The sequence below is a fragment of the Bacillus rossius genome, assembly GCF_032445375.1.
Source record: "Bacillus rossius redtenbacheri isolate Brsri chromosome 4 unlocalized genomic scaffold, Brsri_v3 Brsri_v3_scf4_1, whole genome shotgun sequence".
NCBI classification, from domain to species: Eukaryota; Metazoa; Arthropoda; class Insecta; order Phasmatodea; family Bacillidae; genus Bacillus; species Bacillus rossius.
The window spans coordinates 11,494,773-11,518,328 of record NW_026962010.1 but is presented as its reverse complement, the minus strand read 5'-3'; the positions used below and the strand labels follow the sequence as shown (position 1 = coordinate 11,518,328).

At 37.4% G+C, this 23,556-nt stretch overlaps 1 protein-coding gene across 1 annotated transcript in view; it reads left to right on the top strand.

Annotated features, from left to right (window-relative positions):
- The window catches only part of LOC134541570 (methyl farnesoate epoxidase-like), a 60,893-nt gene extending 49,929 nt beyond the window's left edge, over positions 1-10,964 (top strand). The window contains exons 7-9 of the mRNA XM_063385085.1: positions 1,721-1,901; positions 6,633-6,750; positions 10,620-10,964. Of these exons, the coding sequence (XP_063241155.1) occupies positions 1,721-1,901; positions 6,633-6,750; positions 10,620-10,949 (629 nt within the window). The 3' untranslated portion in view covers positions 10,950-10,964. The remainder of the gene's footprint in view (positions 1-1,720; positions 1,902-6,632; positions 6,751-10,619) is intronic.
- The last annotated feature ends 12,592 nt before the right edge of the window (positions 10,965-23,556 follow it).

Genomic DNA, 23,556 nt, shown 5'->3' with positions numbered 1-23,556 from the left:
ACCATTTTAAATCAATATGTAGTAAACTATATTTGGAGCCATTGTAACCATTTCAAGTTTTGAGTGTTGTAATCTGACGCCACGCATGGTAGGCACAAACAACTCTTTGAATTATTGTAGCAAGGAAAATATTGAGTTAAACCATTAAATGTGGAATACGCCATTGCTAGTTTGCATGTATGTCATAGAGAAACCCCGAAGAAAGGATGTCGAATGTGAAATGTATAGATAGCACAGAGTTTTCCATGGAAGGAATCAATGAGAACATCACGGTACAGACAAACACCATCACTGGGCTGACAACGACGAGCCAGATTATCTGTTCAGTTTCATCGTTGAGTTCCTCTGCCTATCGCTGTGTTGTCCAAGGCCATTGTTTTTTGCATCTCTCCTTTCTTTGTAAGGCCGCTGGGTTCGTCTGTGCTTTGATGTTTTTACTAATTAATTTCGCGGAATTTTCTATGCTGCTTACAAATTTCACATTTTACATCGGCTGATTTTAGCTTATTTTTGACGTGACAACGTCTAATACATCGATGAACGCCGGCTGCACGCACGAAAAAGTGTCCCACTACGGATGTCCCACTACGGATGTTCCTGTTTGCTCATTGTATGCATGCGTGGCATCTCTCTTCATGCTCATTGTACGCATGCGTGGCATCTCTCTTCCACTCGATTGGAACGACCATCGATTTGACTTTTCAATCATATTTTCGTCGTTTGAATTATTAATATTATGTAATTTAACGATCGTCCACCGATTTTCAGCACAATCGGTACGGTTATTTAAAAGTAATGTTGAATATTCAAATACGTTTTGAACCAACAATGGTGTTTTACAGTTACACATAATAATTCAAATTACAACCGGGATCTTTTGCACAATGTTTTAAAAAATATTTTAACACATTATAAATAAGTTTGGTTTATTTGGGATGCGTATTTGTTATAAAATCGAGTTATTAAAACGAAATAACATTATTCCCCTACCGTGAACAAAATTTTTATAAAGATGTATCTAACATATGAAACTGAATATTAACAAATATGTATTCGTGGCTGAGCGGTCAACGGCGCGATTTACAATTGTAAGGTTGTCGGTTCGAGTCATACCAGGTGCGAAATTTTTTTTTGAACTTGTAAAAATAAATACGGCGCACGTAACATTTAAAAAGTAATAAATATATTTGAATAATGAATGCAAATAAAAGTAAATTTATTAATTAAATTGTACATTTCATTTCACTCCTTTGTATCCATACAAAATAGTGATAATTCCATAAAAATGATTCAATTTTATTCATAAAAGTATGCAGAGGTAGATTTTATCATACAAAAGATAGAAAAATTAAAAAAAAATCTTCCTCAAAGAATATAAAATTTTTAATGCCTAAATGGTTTGGTTGCAAAAACCTATTACGGCTCAGTCTCAGGCCGAATATGATATTTCCTTTTCTTCTGGATCAATCATTTCATCAATGTTTTGTTATGACGTTGTCACGTTAAACTATCGTCCGTAAACCGACTTTACAGACAACCAATTTTTTTTTGTGTGATTGTGTGTTCATATTTTCTTGTCCGTTCTTCGGATGTTCTCTGTGACGTGAAATGGCGTGTGTCCAACATAATAACTTAGAACGAGAAAGCACTCCCTGGTTCGGAAGTACCACAGGGCTAGTGTGCGCGACAGCGAGTGTGCACAGAGCGTGGTGTGCCGCAGAGGAGGGCCTCATCGTGCTGTGCATGGACCTGTTCATCGCCGGCTCCGACACGGTCAGCAACACGCTGGAGTTCTGCCTGCTGTACATGGTGCTGTACCCGGGGGTGCAACTGGCCGTGCAGCGCGAGATGGAGGACGTTCTGGGGCGCAGCATCATGCCCTCCGCCGGCGACCGGACCAGGTGCGTGCCTCTGCCAGACCCCTCCATCATAGGGCTTCTGGGCTGGGATCTCTGTTCCATCTCACAGCTGTCTCTAGGGCTTCTGGGCTAGGATATCTGTTCCATCTCACAGCTGTACCTAGGGCTTCTGGGCTAGGATCTCTGTTCCATCTCACAGCTGTCCCTAGGGCTTCTGGGCTGGGATCTCTGTTCCATCTCACAGCTGTACCTAGGGCTTCTGGGCTAGGATCTCTGTTCCATCTCACAGCTGTCCCTAGGGTTTCTGGGCTATGATCTCTGGTCCATCTTACAGCTGTGCCTACTAACGAGAACACCAGGTGTTCTGGGTTAAAATATTTTTATCTCACAGATGTCCCCAGAGAAAATACCAGATCCTATTGGCTAGAATAGTTCCATCTCACAGTTGTCCCTAGGTAGAACACCAGGGCCTCTAGACTAAAATAGTTCCATCTCACAGCGCTAACTTTGGAGAAAGTCCACATTTATGTGCTATACTCCAAGGTAATGTAAATTATCTTTGTGGTGTCTTAAGTAAGATCCAAGTAAACTATGATGGATGAGATCCGGGTTTTAATGACTTTTTTTTGTGTTTTCTTTTTGAGGTTACTATCATGTTTATCAATTATTTTTTATCTTGCAGATTTTTTTTGCTTGTACTCGTTAGATCTGTTATAATAAACCACTTAGAGTAGCTTCTAAATACCGTAGAAATACTTAAATGAGTATAGTGAGACCTGTGTACAAACTCCAGTCTTCTGGGTTACAATAGTTTTATCAATGCGCCATCTTGCTCCACGAGTTTAGTTTAATTGAATTTAGTGCCTAGGTTACCTCTCTAGTTATTTACTGGCATAAAATTGTATATCTTAGTGAGTCTAATATTTTTGTAACACAAAACTTTGTTTGGAAAACAGAATGATCTCGATGATAAGATTCGAACAATCCAACTTTACTTGTGTCTTTATGCAGATTTTATTACTTTGAAGTACTTAATACGTAATACAGATTTTTTTAAATGTATATATTTGTCTTAATTATTTTTTTTTTAGAGTGTCATTTATAATAACAAAAAATATTGAAATATTCCGTTTTCCACTGAGAATTTTACTATCAACAGTTTCTACAATATATTTGGTTCGTTTAGAAAGTCTCCGGAATTATTAATGAATCATCATTATACTTACTAATGCATTTTTCTTATATAATTTAGTCCACGGTAATTTGAAACTATGTGCATCACCTTATAAGAAATTTTTAAGGAATACTTTTTTAATTAAGTCTGTTAATTATTATAAATATTAGCGATTTTTTGTACTAATTTCGTACTAATTTCCTCGATTTTCTTCATTAAATAATTGTGTAATTGTTAATACTAAGACTACAATAATATTTTTTTATAATTTTCTATTAACAATGAATAAGGATAGAATTTAAAATTATATGAGTTTATCGAATATGAGTTCCACATTATGAATAACCACACTATTATTTATCGAAGTTAAAACCTGCTTTTTCTAATCAGGTCAAAATATTGTATTAATTCTTTTAATTGGTTTCAAAATATACGTAGTTCATAACAGTAAGAATTTCATTTCTGTATGTAAGTTACCAGTAAACACGTTGGATATAATACGTACATGGTTTCGAAGAAAACTATATTCCTTAATTACATAATTACCGGTACATAGCCACTATGAAACTGTGAAACGAAACGAAATGTCACAGTTGTTGGTTTTATCGACCGAGCAAAGCAATATCACCAAATCAACTTGAGCGAATTTGCATATGTATGCATGCATGATAACTTTCGAACCGTTGATTGGATCTCCATAAAATTGTATGGGTAGGCATGTAAGGTCAATAGAATTCTTAAGTTTGTATATGAACTAACTCGGCGAAGGGGTTGTTAATATTTTGAGGTTATTGTAGGGAGGAGTATCCTATGATAGTTCTTTGTATAATTCACAACTACTGTTTTGATCGTAAGCTTTATGTTTTTAAACTCAAAATATATTAAAAACTTCATTTACTATGTTGTAATCAAGGCCAGATGAAGTGGGAATTTACTAAGTTTAATAACAATCAGATTAAGAGAGTTTATCATTAAAACGTTTTTATGCTATGGGTTACCATTAGAAAGTTTTTTGAATCTATTTATGCTTATTTTACTACATAACTTACAATCACATATCGCTAGAAAGATGTTCCAAATGCTGAATCGCACTGATAAAAAGCATGCCGAAGTTGCGTTAGCTTAAAATTTCCTCAATTATCTACGTTTAGTACTAAAATATTAGTTACTAGGTTGTTATTATTTAACTTCAAATAGCTTCCTGGGTTTATTCATTAGTTTGTTTTCATCTATCTGTATATTTGTAATAACGAATAGCAATGGACCTGCATTTATAGTCTCGGACTTGTTTTTTTATTTTATTTTTAAATATAAGTTAGTACGATGATAGTAGTTTACTTTCAAAATGTTTTTTTTTTGTTTGTTCTGATAGTAAGTTAGTAAATAATAACTGTGGTCATCACTTACCTACACTTAAAACGAAACATCTCGAGGTTTCAGTTTGGGACGAACTTATAATAAATAAGTTAAAACAATTACCTTGAAAACACAACAAATGGTCTCAAAGTTATTCAGTAACATATCAAAATAGTTCACATACCAAAAGTTGAGTAAAGAAAGAAAAAACATGATAATTTTATCTATCCTTGAGAGATCTGAGATATTTTCAAATAGAATAATATATTAGGTCAAAATTTACTTATTACATTAACTTATCACATACTTGAAACTTATAATCAACGAAGCACTTTTTTTACATGTTTGGGTATTTCTTTATTAATTTTACAGGATTACCCAGCAAGCATAGTTTTGCATGAAGTGTTCTTTAAAAAATATTATTCCATGGCCTCATCCTCAAGTACAATGTAAGTGTTAAATGAGGACATCTAACTTTATGAAGTGCGAAAGAGAGTACGCCTTGGTCGTTATGCAACTGGTTTCATATCTGTATTGCGGGGTTGGTATATGTTGAGGCGTTCCTATTTAGATTGTCGCTCTACTTTTCCAATGTGAGCAATAATTTATTTTTTATTTATTCATTGATACATTTATTAAGCGCCGGCGAACAGACGTAGTCAAAAATAGGCTGGCACTATACAAATATAAAACAAATACAATTACAAATAACATAAATATGAAAACAAATTGGGTAAAAAAGAAAAAAAAATCAAATTTGAAGTGTAGACGCGAATTTCCAAGCATCAAACTGAAAATACTACTAAAAAAATTGGTTGTCTGTAAAGTCGGTTTACGGACGATAGTTTAACGTGACAACGTCATAAAAAAACATTGATGAAATGATTGATCCAGAAGAAAGGGAAATATCATATTCGACCTGAGACTGAGCCGTAATAGGTTTTTGCAGCCGAACCATTTAGGCATTAAAAATATTATATTCTTTGAGGAAGAATTTTTTTTTAATTTTTCTATCTTTTGTATGATAAAATCTACCTTCTCATACATTTATGAATAAAATTGAATCATTTTTATTGAATCATCACTATTTCGTATGGATACAAAGGAGTGAAATGAAATGTACAATTTAATTAATAAATTTACTTTTATTTGCGTTCATTAATTAAAATATATTTATTACTTTTGAAGTGTCGGGCGCGCCGTATTTATTTTTACAAGTACAAAAAAAAACTTACCGCGGCCGGGATCTGAACCGTCAACCTTTGCTTTGGCAGTCAGCGATGCTAACCGCACGGCCACGAAGCCATATTCAAATTGTTGTTTCAGATGTTATACATATATTAATACCAATTTTGTTTTGTGTTATGGGAGTTTTAAAAATCTATGTAGTCCGACATGTTTATTTCTTATAGTGGTAGGCGGGAAATTAAAAATATTTTCTCGGCTGCAAATCGGTAGACGATCGTTAAATTACATTATATTAATAATTCAAACGACGAAAATATGATTGAAAAGACAAATCGATTGTTGTTCCAATCGAGTGGAAGATAGATGCCACGCATGCGTTCAATGAGCATAACAGGACACATCCGTAGTGGGACATCCGTAGTGGGACAATGTGCGTTAAAGGACACTTATTCGTGCGTGCAGCAGGCGTTCATCGATTTATTAGACGTTGTCACTTCAAAAATGTTAAAAAATAATTTACTATTAAATTCACATACACAATACATGTAATCATAAAATATCATCTATGTAAATTAATTATTTATATTACTAACAGTGAATTACGATATTTTTTTACATTATACTGCATACTTAAGTCATTAATACTAATTTTATGAGGATCAAACGCAATGGAATAACACAAGAAATCAATAGACTATCGAATAAACAACCTAATAACGAACCGGCCGTGTCTACCAAACTGCTCTATTGCAAGAATCTGGGAAGGGCCCTCTGGGCGGGAGGCTAACTAACAAATCGAAACGACGAAGCGACTATGTATAATGAGAAGGAGGCAGAGCTCGCTAGGGGCAATCGTCCCGCTCATTCTCTCTGCAGGCGAAGGGGAGAACGAACAGACACGAGTGATGAATCAAAAGTGGGAGGCAACTGTAAGTCGCCGTGTCTTGCAGGTGTGTGTACACCTGTTCGACAACAACAAGCTCTGTGAGCAGAAGTAGCTCCATTGTGGCACCAGGAGAGGTGCTTGTCCGATTGGTGTTGCGTGTCGGTTGCAGGCTGCCCTACACGGAAGCTGTGCTGACGGAGGTGATGCGCATCAACACCATTGTGCCGGTGCCGCCCCCACACAGGTGCATGAAGAAGACAGAGCTTCAGGGCTACACCATTCCCGAGGTAGCAACACAGCGCACTGTCTCAGGGGCGCGCGGTAACTTTCACCTGCCACCGAATACTTGGCCTTTACATCACACGCTGTTCAACTTGTACTCTTTTAAAGTGGCTTGACTTTCAACAAAAAAAAGATAAATGTAACACGCTTTTTTGCATAATTAGCTGTCAAATATGAGAGTTTTATATTTATTGTGCATTTGCCGATTAGCATATGTGGTTTAGAGGCAAACTACTGGCTACGTTATAATGTATTAAAAATAATATGGATGCTACCTAGCATTTAAAATATTCAAAATTGTGAGTATTTTTAAAAACAAGTCAAATAAAATATTGTTTTCTGGAAGAAAGTTAAACTGTTATGAAATAGCTTTACCTAAAAAACCTTTAAAGTTTTATTTTTGTTATACTTAATTTAATAATTCTGATTCGTAGGCTACTACAAAAGAAAAATTTTAAAAATATAATTTTAGCAGCTCATTGAGCAAATTCAATAGGTCTAACAATTTCAACAGTGTGTGACGTCAAACGAAATAATGAGGTGAAAGTTATCACACGCTCTTAACAAAGACTTGTTTCTCAAGAAGCGGTCTCACCATGCAAATTTAACAATGTAGATTCTTTAACACTCTAATTACATATATATTTGTTACTAATCGGCTGGTTGAGCGTACTTGTTAAGCAGTGTTATAATTAATGGACTGTGTATAACAATTTTTCTTTGCGGACGCTCAAAATCGTAAATCCTTGTTTGCACGAGTAGCTGCAACCAGTAAGTTATAGGTAGGGCATTTCAGTATTCACATTTTAATTTAGGGAGATATATTATAAGTTATAATTTGTACAACTGAAAAAGATTAGTTGTTAAATCACATATACGGTCTTATACTTCCAACTATGAAGAACTAAAAATTTAAATAAAAATTAGAAAATTTATACGATCCAATCATTTTCAAGGTGGACAGAAGGTAAAATCTGAAAACAGCAATTGAACACCACTCACAGAATTGGTTGTGTGATTGTGAACATGTTTTCCTAGGACACCAAAATGACATAAATTATAGGTTCTATAAGATATCTTAAAATGAACAACTGGCCAAGAGCAGATTAGAATAATAACAAATTTTCGATAGTAATTTATTAAAAAATATATATGTAATCAACAAAACTCAGAACTTAGTTGATGTCAGAAACTTGAATTCTTTTTTCAGAAAAATACGATTAGTTCAGTGGAAGTAATTTTAGATACTCTCAACTCTAATAGGAACCTCTGAGATTTCAAAGAAACATAAACATTTTGTTTAAAGGAAAACATAGATCACCATATTTACGAAAATAGAATATTCAATGGGTAAGAATGAAATTACATTATGCGAGGAATTAATAAAGCAAAAAGTATATCCTATTAGAAACCAAACCAAATCTTACATTAACGACTACAAGCATGTACATTAACATAGGTTTCAGTTTGGTTTTTACCTCCAATACGATATACAAACCGTTCAGGTCGGGCACTTTCTTCATGAGACACATCCCCCTGGAATCAAGCGGATTATGAACGTCTGTAGCTGCAGTAGAACACTGGTGACACCTCTTGAAGCTCGGACACGACGATCAAGAGTGCTTGGAGAAGGAGGCAGTGTTTCAAAGGAAAAGTCCTCTACAACAATGGTTCGCCCTATGTTGAAGTACGCAACAGCAGTGTCGGACCCTGATACAGGAGTGCTTGAGCGTGAACTGGAGGAGGTACAGAGGAAAGCAGCTAGGTGGGTGAATGGAGAGTAGAGGAGAATCGTTAGAAGCGAAAACGGAGGTGGGAGAGCCTAAAGGTCAGAAGGCAGAAGGAGAGGCTAGTTCGGATGGACCAAGTGCTGAGTGTAGTGAAAGGGTGGGAAGAACTAAGGAGGCGAGTTGCGATGGCGAACCCTAGAAGTAGGAGGGAAAAAACTAGGAAAGTAGTTGGTAAACTGTAAACATGACAACAAGAAATTCCGGAGCAGAAGCATCACAAATCAGTCCACATAACGCAATTATTATTTTTCAAATAATAAGTCATACAACTCGTTCTAAAAACACGATTATTGCTCGAATGGTGACATTAAAGAGTAAAGTAAACCGATCATTTGTTGTAATCATTCAATGTATCCTACTCGCCAGTAAATCGTTACTGTTTATTTTTCTTGCAAGCGAGTAGTAAAACTAAATTAGGCCTCTTTGTTCTTAATAGCTGTAAATCATGGGCCAGTAACATTTATATGTTAAAATATAATGATTTTAATAATAACTTATTAATTGCGGCCGTACTACTAAGAAAAGTAATGTTTCTAGGTTAAACTGTATGACAGTGATACATGTTAATTGCGCCTCTACATTCGTTGTAAGGGTAGGGCGCGTCTTAGGGGCAAGCTAATCATCGTTAGCTCAACAGTATCTTGCAAGATATTGTATTTAATCTTCTCTGATAGTTGCAAGTAACCTAAATGTGTACTTACTCCAACTCATAGAGATTTACCATGGTGAATTAAAAGTGACGATATGTGTTTATCAAGATGATAGAGTGCATCTAAATGAAAGTTGTTGGATAAATGTTGTGCAAAAACCCAACGAGCAGCAAAAATATTTTTTTGGTCTGACAGCGGGCAGTTGATGTATTAGATGGAATTATGATAAACATAACCAGTGGTGATTTTATACTTATTTTCACCCCAGTAAGAGCAAGTGGTGGACAGAACGTTTGCAGGTCTTTATTTTATGGCGGGCCTTCCAGAACGAAGTATTTTATTCGTCAATGGATATAGGGAGAGTGTACGCCATAATTTCCACGAGATTGCGACGAGACTATTAGATTTAGATGACGGCTGGCTTTGTGGAAGAATTTTTCAGCATTTTTGTGAATAATGGTGATTGGTGTGTCCACCCCTGCTGGGTTGTACAGGAGTGTGACAATTGTGTGAATGGGTCATCTAGATATTGATCGTAGACATTTATTGTAGGCGGAAGTATGGGTTTCTTGCAATAGCTAGGTGTATATGCCCAGACAGCTGCACTTATTAAAAGCATAGGGAGGACATACGTTTTCCATAGTCGGATGCAATCTGCTTGAGGCAACTGGCATGATGATGTTAGGACCCTGATGCCGTTTATGCTTTTCCGGTGAGTTGTTCATATGGCGATGCAATATCAGGGATGAATCTAAGTAAATGCCAAGATACTTGAAAACAGGCTGCCACGGGATGGTACGTCCAAGGAGAAATAGGAAATCTGGTGGGTCTCGGACGGCATCTCGTATAAAAAAATGAGTTAAGGTTTTGTTGATTAAGTAGTACTCCAGCCGTTACAACAGCGTATAGAATGCTATGCTACGTGCCCCCTTTTTTTTTTTCGTCGTCTTCCCATTCGACCGCTAGCGTATGCGTTGGAGTGGCGTCCCGCTGACGCATTCTCCTCCTCTAACGGTTCCCCCACCACATACCTAACTATTTTGTTGATGTGATCGAAATTTTCGTAACGCTCGAAAATTATAGAAACCTTAGCAAAAAATCTTTTCTTCGAAATACTTATAACTAGAGACCCGGAAAATTCGCGAGTTCATTTCGTTTTATGCTAAAATTCAATTCATTGGTTCACTGTTAATCTGGAGGACGGAGGGCTAATTAGAGACCCTCACTCATAGAAGTGTCGAATCACAGGCCACCCAGTCGAGACGACTCACAAGTCAGCAGCCAATGAACAGTTGGCATTTGCCCGAGTGTGTAGAGGATATTGGAGTCTATCCTGGAGGTCATTGAACCCGCGAATTTTCCGGGTCTCTACTTATAACGCAAACAGGCCTGGTAGTGGAATGTGTGGGCGTGAGACGGAGGCGACTGCCGCAGGACACCATGGTGTTCGTGAACCTGTGGGCGCTGCTGCACGACCGGGAGCACTGGGGCGACCCGCACGTCTTCCGCCCCGAGCGCTTCCTCGACGCCGAGGGCAGGTTCGCGCGCGACGACTGGTGCTGCGTGTTCAGCCTGGGCAAGCGCACCTGCCTGGGCGAGTCGCTGGCGCGCAACGCGCTCTTCGTGGTCTTCACGTCGCTGTTGCAGCGCTTCGAGTTCTCGCTGCCCGCGGGCGACCCCGCGCCGTCCACCAAGGGCCGGCTGGGCCTCACCAGCACGCCGGAGCCCTTCCGCGTCAAGGTCACGCCCCGAGGGCCTTCGTGAGCCGCATCTCCACGACCACACGCGTGCTTCTTCGTAGCTGACGATCCTTCAAGTTATTGGCCTTCGTGCGCCTTGTCTTCCAGGCACGACCTGTCGCTACATCTCTACAATAACATGCGTGTTTCTTCATAGGTGACAATCCAAATTTTTGGCCATCGTGCGCCATGTCTTCCAGGCACGACCTGTCGCTACATATCTACGACCACATGCGTGTTTCTTCATAGGTGACAATCCAAATTTTTGGCCATCGTGCGCCATGTCTTCCAGGCACGACCTGTCGCTACATATCTACGACCACATGCGTGTTTCTTCATAGGTGACAATCCAAATTTTTGGCCATCGTGCGCCATGTCTTCCAGGCACGACCTGTCGCTACATCTCTACGACCACATGCGTGTTTCTTCATAGGTGACAATCCAAATTTTTGGCCATCGTGCGCCATGTCTTCCAGGCACGACCTGTCGCTACATCTCTACGACCACATGCGTGTTTCTTCATAGCTGACAATCCTTCAAGTTATTGGCCATCGTGCGCCATGTCTTCCAGGCACGACCTGTCGCTACATCTCTACGACCACATGCGTGTTTCTTCATAGCTGACAATCCTTCAAGTTATTGGCCATCGTGCGCCATGTCTTCCAGGCACGACCTGTCGCTACATCTCTACGACCACATGCGTGTTTCTTCATAGGTGACAATCCAAATTTTTGGCCATCGTGCGCCATGTCTTCCAGGCACGACCTGTCGCTACATCTCTACGACCACATGCGTGTTTCTTCATAGCTGACAATCCTTCAAGTTATTGGCCATCGTGCGCCATGTCTTCCAGGCACGACCTGTCGCTACATCTCTACGACCACATGCGTGTTTCTTCATAGCTGACAATCCTTCAAGTTATTGGCCATCGTGCGCCATGTCTTCCAGGCACGACCTGTCGCTACATCTCTACGACCACATGCGTGTTTCTTCATAGCTGACAATCCTTCAAGTTATTGGCCATCGTGCGCCATGTCTTCCAGGCACGACCTGTCGCTACATCTCTACAATAACATGCGTGTTTATTCATAGGTGAATCTCCAACAAATTATTGGCCATCGTGCGCCATGTCTTCCAGGCACGACTTGTAACTACATCTCAACCATAAAATGCACTTTTGTTTATAGGTAATGCTCCAACAAATTATTGGCCCTTAGTGTGCCTTGTCTTCTAGGCATGATCGGTGGCTACATCTCTACGATCATACGTGTGTTTATTTTTAGTTGACACTCAAACAAATGCTTGATTATTTTTAGCAACTTGACAGACTACCTTTAAAAATGTACTAGCAAGGAAATATAAAACCATTACTGCACAAAGACCAACAGATATAAAGCGGTATGTAATAAAGTTTTTAACATAAACAACGAAACAGGTGCTTATGCCAGGACACATTTTTTGACAGTCTGTTGGTGCTACATGTAAATACGATAAGCAGCAGTACCTCTCTATCCCTCTCGTTGGTGATTTGCAATTTCGGTGACTATAATAAACTGAGAGACAAAACCACTTGAGCGTCTAGTAGGAAAATAAGCACCTATTTTATTGCAATAACAAACATATGTAGCATACACACAGATATTTTTCTGTCTATGAACTCTTAAATTAAATTTACAGTACGTACATATATAATCTAGTGTAATTCAATTAAACTTTATATTTTGAAAATAGCTTCTCTTGTTTCACTATAAGCCGGTAGGCTGTCTTTGAACTTTAGCCTGGAATACTTGTATACTGTTAATGCTTAGTATGTAATTTATCATTGCATACAACTTTGCAGGGTTTATCTTTAGTCAAGTTAAATTATGTCTCTAAGTCCACTCTTATTTTTTTAAGACTGAGAAATTGTAAATATTTTGTTTTGTGCCATTTACAGCTGTTTACAGCTAAACACATATTTTTAAAATGTATAACTAGCTAATATATTATGTAAATGCAATACATTATGTAAAAACATACCTTTTTTAAATAAAAAGTAACCTGACTTTCTTCAGTGTTTTGATAGTATTTCAGTATTTCCGTACATAATAACAGACTTTACTCACCATTTGTGCTACGCAATTTAATTATAAAATGATTATGTGTGCTTGGCTTTCTTCGATTTTTGTAAGCAGCTAATCATGTAAACATATATGTGTCTATATATTACTAATTGCATCACGGTAACCTTACAGAATTCTGCCATTTCTGAGCGTTAACAGCTGGTTTATGTAAAAATATGGAATTCTATAAACTTTTATTTGAAACGTTTCTTTATAAAAATATAGAATGAGTTCAAAAGCCAAAACCTTATGTAACAAGTAAGGCAATCCTTGACAGTTACATACGCTACAAGCACGTTTTTTTTTTTTCCAAATAATCTCATAAATTAGCTCCTACCGTAATAATTATATATATATATATATATATATATATATATATATATATATATATAACTGAATAAAAACTCACCAAAGTTCCTACAATATATTTGGACCTAAACTTATGAAAAAATTCACTTCCAAGCTATAATCTTCGTATATTTTAATTTTTGTCAGTTTCAAAGTGGTTCATTACGCTGTTTGCCTTCTATGTATAATAAAACTAATGTTTTCTTTTTAATTCACGGATTTGGCAGAGAATGCAAAAATTAATTTTTTTCCCTAATTGTTTTAATGACTCTATCAATAAATAATATCATTAGCACTACTTAGTTTTATTGAATAATCTTATACAACAATTATGTATAACACAGAAAAATGAAACTCAGTATTACTTCATCTTGTGTTTTAAACATTCTGTTTTTTCTAATGCTTTGTTATGCGAGACTAGCCAATTCAAGTGTTACATGCGTTATTTTATATTAATAGCATCTTCGTTTTATCTCAAATTTCGGATGATTTTTTTGTGACTAGTCTACCTTTATTTATCTCTTCGCTATCACCAAAAATTCAGTATTGAATAAGATCATAAAATAAAAACGAATTATCTGCATAATCAATTATTTTAAAGTCTATATGATATAAAAAAGTTAGTTTGTAGCTGGACGAGTGTCCGAGAATTTTTTTATTTTAAAAACATTCGTAAAAAATTTTACGTGAAAGAGTAGATCATAAATGAGACCTTTAATTAAATGTTATAACTGGCCGTCAAATTATTGGAAATGTTTTGAACGTGCAAGGTTGAACCAATTCGTGTGTGGTTATGACCAAGCTATACTCGTCCAACACTCTTAATTATTGTATGATGGAAGAAGAAGAAATTTCTGTGGGCATTAGATCACTACAGAAAACCAAATAAGCTGGTTGCCTCATTGTTGTTGTAGGGTTTATTTGTATTGTTGAAATTTCTTACAAGACTTGAAATAAAAAAATATATTACTTTACAAAAATCACAATAATGTTTTTTTTTTTTAAGTAAATAGGCTTAAGTGAGTTCTGGAAGAAAGTAAATCACCAGTGGTATCATATTTCAGGAGATTTTGTAGCAAATGACGAGGTAAGATGTTAAACTAAGATAAATAATACGTTTATTAATATAAAATACATTAAATACTTAAAATACACATGCTCACCCACATCAAAATACATAAACACACACATATGAAAGCTTTCTTACAGTTTTCCAAAAAAATAAAGATAATTATAATATCGTAGACTTCATTCGGTTCATGGTGTATTACCTCGATCCATGCTTGGACTCATAGAAAAAAAAAATCTAAAAATAGACACACCGAACGAGAAAAACACATTTTGATTTCGTGACAATTTCGCTTCAAAATTACAGTCAGGAAATGCCACCCACTCTAGTGACTACGCATGTGCCAATATGAAAACAAAATGTATTTTAATGTAATGAGTTTGAAAACACACAGTATATTATAAAACAAACACAACCTATATTCAACTGAACACAAGCAAACATAACATAAAAAAACCTAGCTAATCACATTCTGAAAACACTAGATTAAATTAGAAGAAAATCCTTTGTTGTTTATTAATTTAGGTTTTGAAGTTAGCCTTTTAAATGCTTCCTTAAAAGTGAATGTTCAGGGCCATTTTTGTGATCTTAGAACGTCTCACGAAAGGTTCCTGGTGGTTGCTGTGCTGTGAGTAAAGTTCTGATTTCTCCCCATTGAAAACTAACTCTACACACATAATATAGCAATGCCTGTTTTAAATTATTATTACAAATTTGAAAAACAAGCACAAGTATATGATAATTCATAATAAGAATCTTCCGTGAAACGGTTGCACAGAAGACTGGTACTCAAAATTAGACAAGCGATTGATTTTAAAGTACAACCCTCAGACACCAGGAGCAAGGTAAAAATGTCAAAATATTTACTTTTGGAAAAAAAAAAACATTATTGTGATTTTTATAAAGTAATATTTTTTTATTTCATGTCTTGTAATAAATTTCATAACACCAGTAATAACTAAGTATGGATGTATTTCCAACCAATTTCTTCAAAAAATAAAGATCAGCACTTAATAGAGTATTGCATCACACAAACTTCTGCGGAAATTGTGCTGTAATCCGACAGACAAGATTTAGTGTCCTTCAGCAAATCGAGTGTGTTTAAGGGTAGTTTCACTGTAATTGTTTTTTTTTTTTACATTTACAAGACCAGTCCTTGGAAACTCAGTTGCCAACGATATAGCTTGTAGAATTGGAAGGCAGAGCCTTGTACCATCTGCAATTTTACATAGCTCGGCCTTGCAGTTTTACAAGTGATGTCGTTGGCAATATGGTTTCCAAGTATTTTCCTTGTAAAAAGTACAAATCACTTTTTACAGTGTAGGTCAATATTATATTTTAAAAAATAACAAGGATTTCTCACACCTTTACAATCCAAGATTCCAGGATATGTTTTCTAAGAACACATATTTGTATATGTCATGTCCTGCTATACGCAAGAAGTAATCAACGTGGCGCCCGACAAACCAATTTATCCGCAAAGCATGGACTCTTTCTGACAAGGCAGCCATCCAGATATTTATGGGAACCACTCATTATATGCATTTGGTAATAATACATACTTTGTATTTGCAAGCCGCATCTGTTGTTGCAAACTCTTGGCCATGTGACAAAATAATGTATAAGCTATACATAAGCCAGGTAATTATATGCTAAGATAAATTATATAACTAAGCATTTTATGAAGATAGGTACTTACCAAGAATAGTGTACTTTGAACTGAAAGTTTGAGTTAATATTAGCTGAAAGTTTCATTTTATGTGTAAACATAATTTTACAACGATTCTTAGCATTTACAATCAATAACTCTAATAATTATGCATTAAGGGGACTCCAATTAAGACCCGAGCCAGAAGTGGCAGTCGTAGTTGCAAAAACTAAAATATGTGTAGAATGAAATAAATGTAAATTATGTAAGGCATCTGAAAGGAAAGCCCTGAATAATCGTAGGCCAACATTTAATAATTTGAGGGGAAAAAGACTACAAATCACAGTGTTGCGACACACCTGCAGCGACGTGCGGGCCTGCCTCGTTGCGGAGTCAGCGCAACAGCGGAGTCAGCGCAACAGCGGAGTCAGCGCGGAACACTGGGACAGCGCTCCGGAACGAGGCTGGCCACCGCTGCGGAGAGCGAACGGTGTCGAGAGGGGGTGGGAAGGTCTCAAACACGGCAGCCACGCCCGGCGGGGGCGGCCGTGCCGAGACGAAGCCACGTGTATCTCGCCGCCTCTCGCCTCGCCGAGGTCTGCCGCGAGCAGAGGTAAGAGACCCGCGTGTGTGATAGCGAGGCACGTACATTTACACAGGTATATTTTATTGATTTTAACTTGACGGGTGACGGCGTTGACAATTGTAATAGACAACAGTAAATTGAACTGGAACTGAAGTTAATGTCGAGACCTTATTTTATAACCCCTTATTCCCTTCAAGTCCCCATTAGAGAGAGAAGGTAATAAGGCTTTCCTTAGGAGAGAACTCGTCATGACAACAGCATCAACATGCTTTAACTTGGGTATAAATGTAAACTAAGACTAGTAATTACACTAGGCGCCATATAACTCCGAGCTTGAGCTACGTCGCACATGAGGAGTAGGGACTGCAACACGTGTGCGGTGTCGGGTGGATGGGGAGGGGGTATATGCAGATACGGCGACCTTTCACAGCAGGTAGAGGAAAGCAGAAAACATTGACCACTTACCACTGACGTTCCAAGCACTACCTCAGTTCTTCAACGCCACCGACTGTTCCATCCGAAGAGTCTGATGTGTAAACGTCACTGCTGTCACTGTTTGCATCACCTAACTGAACAATCACTTTATCAATTCCAATGTCAAAACGCACATCCTTATCCCAGTATTCGTTCTCGAGTGTCTTGACGTGATTGCAAATCGGTATCCAATCTTCTGGACCCATTCGGTTAAATATCTCCTCGCAAAGTTTTTTTTTACATTTGCCAAATTGCAATTAACATTTCTTGAAGCGATTTCTCCTTTAACTTTAGCCCATATGCTTTCTATCGGATTCAAATCTGGATGATAAGGGGGCAGACGAAGTATTGTGTGGCCACTATTAACCAATAGTCTGTCTGTCGAGAATTGCACTTGCGAAGGTTCGTGCTTCTTTATGAGGTTATACAAGTTTGGTTTGAGCATGTCTCTAGTAAAGGAAATATTCTCCTTACTTAACCACTGCTGCATTTCCCATTTTTTCGAGCTGGAGGTAGGTATTTATTTATTTTTAGATTGTGATCGGGAGCATTATCTATCACAACAATACTGTTTGGTGGAAGATTTGGTATTAATTGTTCAGTGAGCCATTTTTCATAATTATCTTTATTCATGGTTTTTGTGATAATCCCCTGTTGCCTGTTGCGACTTCCACATTGCAAGAGTATTTGGGATAAAACCTTTTTCGCCACCTGCGTGAATCATTATTAATCTTTGACCCTTCGCGACAGGCACTAGTAAACCATTTGAGGACATGTCACTCCACATTTTATTTTTTACATGAGACGGCAATATGCACGACTCATCCGTGTATATAATTGTGCGTACATCGTTACTATATTGGCGCATACTCTTGAGATATTCTAAGGTTTTTGCCGAATATCTGATTTTCTATTAAAAGTAAGCGCTGCGATTTGGTTTTCTGCCACCTGAATCCTAGCTTCTTCAAAGTCGTCCTTAAGGTTGTATTGCTACCTTGGTAATTTATGTCATTCTTTAGTTTACGTCGTACAGTTTCGACAGTCGGCACACGTTTTTCAAGTAAGTAAAAATTGTACACAGTACGTCGTACCACAGCTTCATCAAAGGTGTCAAGTTCGTGTTTATATGTTTTCTTTCGCTTCTTGTTGGGCGTCTCGAAAGATGTTCCTTCACCAACTTCATTCCTCTTAGCCTCCATTTTAATTGTTTGTACAGTCGTGCGAGACACACCCGTCGCCTTAGCTGTTCTCAGCTGTGCTTTCTCTAGTGAAATGGAGGGTTCCTGCAATCGCGCTTCATTTTCCATAAACTGCAGAACGTTATAGACGATTTCCCGCGCCTGCGAGTGCAGTTTTTTACTCTTAACTTTTGACAACACTGGAGGCATTTTATGTATAAAGTTGTACTTTACTGAAGTACTGCACTACATATGTAACACTGGTTCTGAACAAAAGTGATACACTTCATGCACACAAACCTCAGATCCAAACTGTAAACCAAAACGTTTAGTAAGTAGCACGGATGTGTTAACGAACGTATTCGTCGGATTTCACCGAAGGACTAAGTTTTCACTCTGTGCAGTAGCGTGTAGCCCCGGTTATCAAGTTACGCATTATCGCTCACTGCCGCGCCACGTCTGCCTTCCCCAATGTCATGACTCACATACACACATCGATTTTCTAACCGTCACCCAGGCTCGGAGTTATGTTGCGTCAACTGTACAATGTGCTGCATCACGCCAAAACAAGTAAGAATTATCATAAATCGTTATTTGTTAGGTTCAGTTAAACAGTATTATAGCTTTACAGTGCTTTCCAAAAAAAATAATAATACGCAAAAATCTAAATACAATGATTACCGATAAAAATATTAGGATTCAAATACCATAAAAATGGGTAATATTAGTCATATACGCCCAACTGTTTTGAATGTGTAAGTCTTACCTATATAATTAAATAAGAACTATACAGTTACAAAAATACAAAATAGTAGAATTAAAAGTTTCCCCTTAGAGCCGAAACCTCGTTGACAGGAAAGAGTTTATCCTGTTGTTCGGTAATATTGATTGCTAGCTGGGTAATTTTATCTTTGAATAAACAGGAGTTTTTCTTACAATGTCAAGCCCAAAAAAAAAAAATAACTGTTAATGGGTGCTGGTGTTGAAATGGGATACCCCACCAAAAACACATATCATGGAACACCCTTCCTTTAAAGTAAGTGGCATTTACAGAAAAAATGTTTCCAGGACCCAAAAATACGCCAAACCTTTTGACTGAAGCTCTTAAAAAATATTTCCCGCCTTTATATTAGTAAAAGGCAAAAATAAATTGAATTTGGAGAAACCATCTACTGCAAATAACAAACATTTATTTTCTCCCATGAATCGCAGTAGGGGCCCAAATATGTCTACAAATACATTTACCCATGGACGCGTGCAGACGCTCATGTAATATATATATATTTTTTTTAATTTTGAAGCAAAGCCGGGCCGGTATCAATTGGTAGGCTGTTCAAGTGATCGCCAGTGAGTCGAAGACACTCCTACTTTTCTACCGAGCCAATAGAGACAGAGACAGCCCTTCCCCTTCAATACGGTACTTTTCTGGTAAGCCATAGAAACACTGTCACCCCCCACTTCAACTAGTTTAGGGGGATATATATTATGGGGTGGGAATTCAGATTTTCATCCAATGAAAATTACTTCATCAAGGATGCATGCCCTCAAGTAGTCCGGGGAAGAAGTGCCTAAGGCAAGGGCAAAAAACAACCCGGAAACTTCGGCGATCAGTTCAACTGTCCATCCATGTTAAACTGATATACCTCGTTTAGGGTAAAATTTCAATCCGGATTGAACCTGGAGTAGAGTGAACTCGGAGTGAATGTGTAACGAACATAGACTGACGAAATGCGTTTATGGTAAATATCACAATCCAGATTGAAATGTAAACAAGATCGAAGTTGGAGTCAACATTGACTGAAAATGTTGTGGTGCGATTTAATTGATGACAAAGCAAAGCAGAGAACAAATGATCTGTTGTTCTTTTGAACCCCGCACTGTCCATTTCTGCCTTCACCAACTCAAATATCTCACCTTTCCTATACTTTTTTCCGTCCAGCAATCTTAAAATATGTTTTTCAATCATTACGTCCAACAATAACTCTACTTCCATCTCTGTCCACACATTCCTCTGCTCTTTTTTTTTTGCCATTTTCACAAATTATGCCTGAAATGCAACGAGACCAATAACAAACCATGCAATATGGCGGAGGCTTGCTCGTGCGTGTTTTCTTTTCACTCCAGTCCGAGTTTAAAGTAAAATCTCAATCCTGATTCTTCAGTCCAGTCCACCTCAACAAGTCGAGTGGATTATCTCACTTCACTCCAACTTCAGTCCACAACAAAGTGTTTTAAGTAAAATTTCAATCTAGATTCCTCACTCCACTCCAGGTTCAATCCGGATTGAAATTTTACCCTAAACGAGGTAATAGACTGTTGAACTGATATCCAGGTTTTAGTGTTGGACCAGCGCACCATCTATGAGCGAGAACATCCACTAAACACTTGAAATCGGACACGTACTCTAGTACACCTAACATTCTGGTATACCCGCTAGATAGCAGCAGTTTGTGTCCAGGCATCATCGTTACTCTTATGGTGTATATAAAATCTTTCGAACAGTGAGGCAGCCAGGTAACAGAAACATTAATTGTATTGAGAAAAAGGTTTTTTATTCAAAGTTGTTGCAACAAAAATTCAGATGATGGTTAAGTAAATACTTTGAAGAATAAACAAAAAAAATTACTAATAACAATAATACGAAAATACTCCAGATCGCATCCGCTTTTGATCGTTAACACATACCAAAAATTTGAAAGAAAAAAAAATTTTAAATACATAATTCTACGTATAAATTTAATATGGGCTATAACAATGGTGCAAATTTGTATATGCCACATAAACAAATTTTAAAACCAGTATGGTGTAATAATAATCTTAATATAATCTTCATATAATCTTAATATAAGCTTATATAAAATCATGTTTAACTGAACAAAAAAATTTAAAGAATAAGAATAAGAAAGTATTTAATAGCATGTTATATCCACGTGTTAGAATAATTTGTAGAAATATCATATCGTCAGCAGCAAGCGTATAGTGGCATACTTGCTTGATTACAATCGATGTGCCAGTGGCTATTGAAACAATTCAAGATAAGGTATTATAAAGCTACTCAGCTTTCAGGTTTGAATCAAGTCGAAGTGGCTGAAGCAACTGACGCCGTTCTGCATTCCAACACGCATTTTCTCCACTGCATCATTGAATATATTTATAATGTATAGAAGTCGCGAGCGCAGGTTAAATTTTCTGTCCGGTTTCTCAGAAGAATTGTTGTAGTTCGAAGCTCCGCCGCTGCGATCGCTTTCATCGCTGGGTATCGGCCGTATACGCCCCTGGCGGTATTTGGCAGAACTAGGTTAACCAGCCCAGTCGTGAAATCATCCTTCACCCCCCCCCCCCCCCCCCCAATCCTTTTTCGAAAATCCCAGACCAACGATTCAAATTACCCGGCAGTTCTTATCAGCATCGTTAGGCGACCTTGAAGAGGAGCTTCCCTTACCGTCGCTTTGAGAATGATGAAATCCCAAAAGAAGCTAGCCACGGGAATCACTGAATGATGGGATTCTGTACCCGAGTGAAGTGAAAATTAGCTATTAAAACTTTGTATTGGGCCAATAGTCAGTGTTCCGATCAAAATATGGTTTTATTTTAAAAGTAAAATACTTATTTAAATTATATTTCGCATTTGTACTTTTAGAATGTCAAATAATCTAAAGGGTAAGAAATGTGCCTACACAGGTTGTCAGAATGCGAGGAACCATTTTCGAGGCATATCAATGTTCCATTTTCCAGTGAAAGACAAAGACCAGTAAGTTTTGAATTATACTTTCGTTTCAATTTATCAGTTATATGCCGAGTGAAAAAAGGTGAGTATGCGATATTATTTAATGAGTTCTAATTTCCCTGAAAAATAATTTAGGACTTAGTTTTGACTACAACCGACTACACTAAATAATTTTCAGTGCAAATTATAATAAAAAGTAAAGTTTTACCTTATTATTCCCCACATCGTCGGTTTTACAACAGATGCATTTGTTTAAGCAAGTGTTTAAACATTAATTTAGGAATAGACTACTTAAATCGCTTAATATAAGTAGTATAACATAGCCGGTCCTGAAACAGGCGCCAGGCGGTGGATTGTGATTGTCGATCCGCCATCTTGGATTTGTGACGTCACGGCGGCAAAAAATCCTCAAAATTCCTCAAAAATGACTCAAAATGACTCAAAAATTCCCGTTTTAAGAAAAAATTTCCCATTTTCGAGGGAAAAATTCCCGTTTCGAGGGAAAATTTCCCGTTTTATTCCTCAAAAATCCCAGCGGCTAGAAATGTCCTGATAGAGGCTTAAGCATCCTTAACTCAAGCCTCAGTTAAGCCTCTATCAGGATGTGACCTTGACCTTTGACCTTGACCCCGACGGCCATCTTGGATCCACCATCTTGGATGACGTCATTTCGTTTTCTCGAACATTCCGGCATTGTGTTATCCGCCATTTTGAATCGAGCGCCCCACTCATTATGATGGAAAATTCGTCTCCGTCGCCATATTGACATTTTTCTGTTCCACTGGAAGCCGCCATCTTGGATATCGTCGACTTTGTTTCTGCTGTATGTTCCTAGATAGCGCCAGCGGCGCTCATGTTTTTTTCTGTTCCGCCGCAGACCGCCATCTTGGATACCGTCGACTTTGTTTCTGTCGTTTTTTCCTAGAGAGCGCCAGCGTCGCCCTGTCTCATCACATAAGGTCGATGTTCCATTACCTACCATTGCTATTATGAACCTTATCGACATTTTAAATTTAATTTTTTATGAAAAATATATTGGAAATGCTGTTATTCGAACCATCGCAGCTCTGATCTCTAGGTTGGAAAACATACGCCTTTAACCGCTCGCCCATCGAGACATTTACCAGATTGAAAATTAAATAAGGTATATATAAAAATTACATGCATATTTGGACTTGTATTTTTTTTTTAATTTAAAGTAATAATAGCACCACCTGTTCGAGACAGAAGCACCATCATGGATTATGAGGTCACCGTTGCAATTACCGTTATGGTCGCCATCTTTGAAATCCGTAATTTTAATGCTAGAGATTCGGGAAAAAATTCAAAATTCATTAAATAAATTTGTAATCTATATACTGATTGATTAGATCGACTTAGGTCCTTGGTTCGATCCCTGGACGATACAAAACAATTTTAATACTTTAAAAAAGTACCACTAAAGTGACAGGTTTGAGAAAATAAAAACACCACAAGTTCCTTTAAAAAAACTTTTATTAC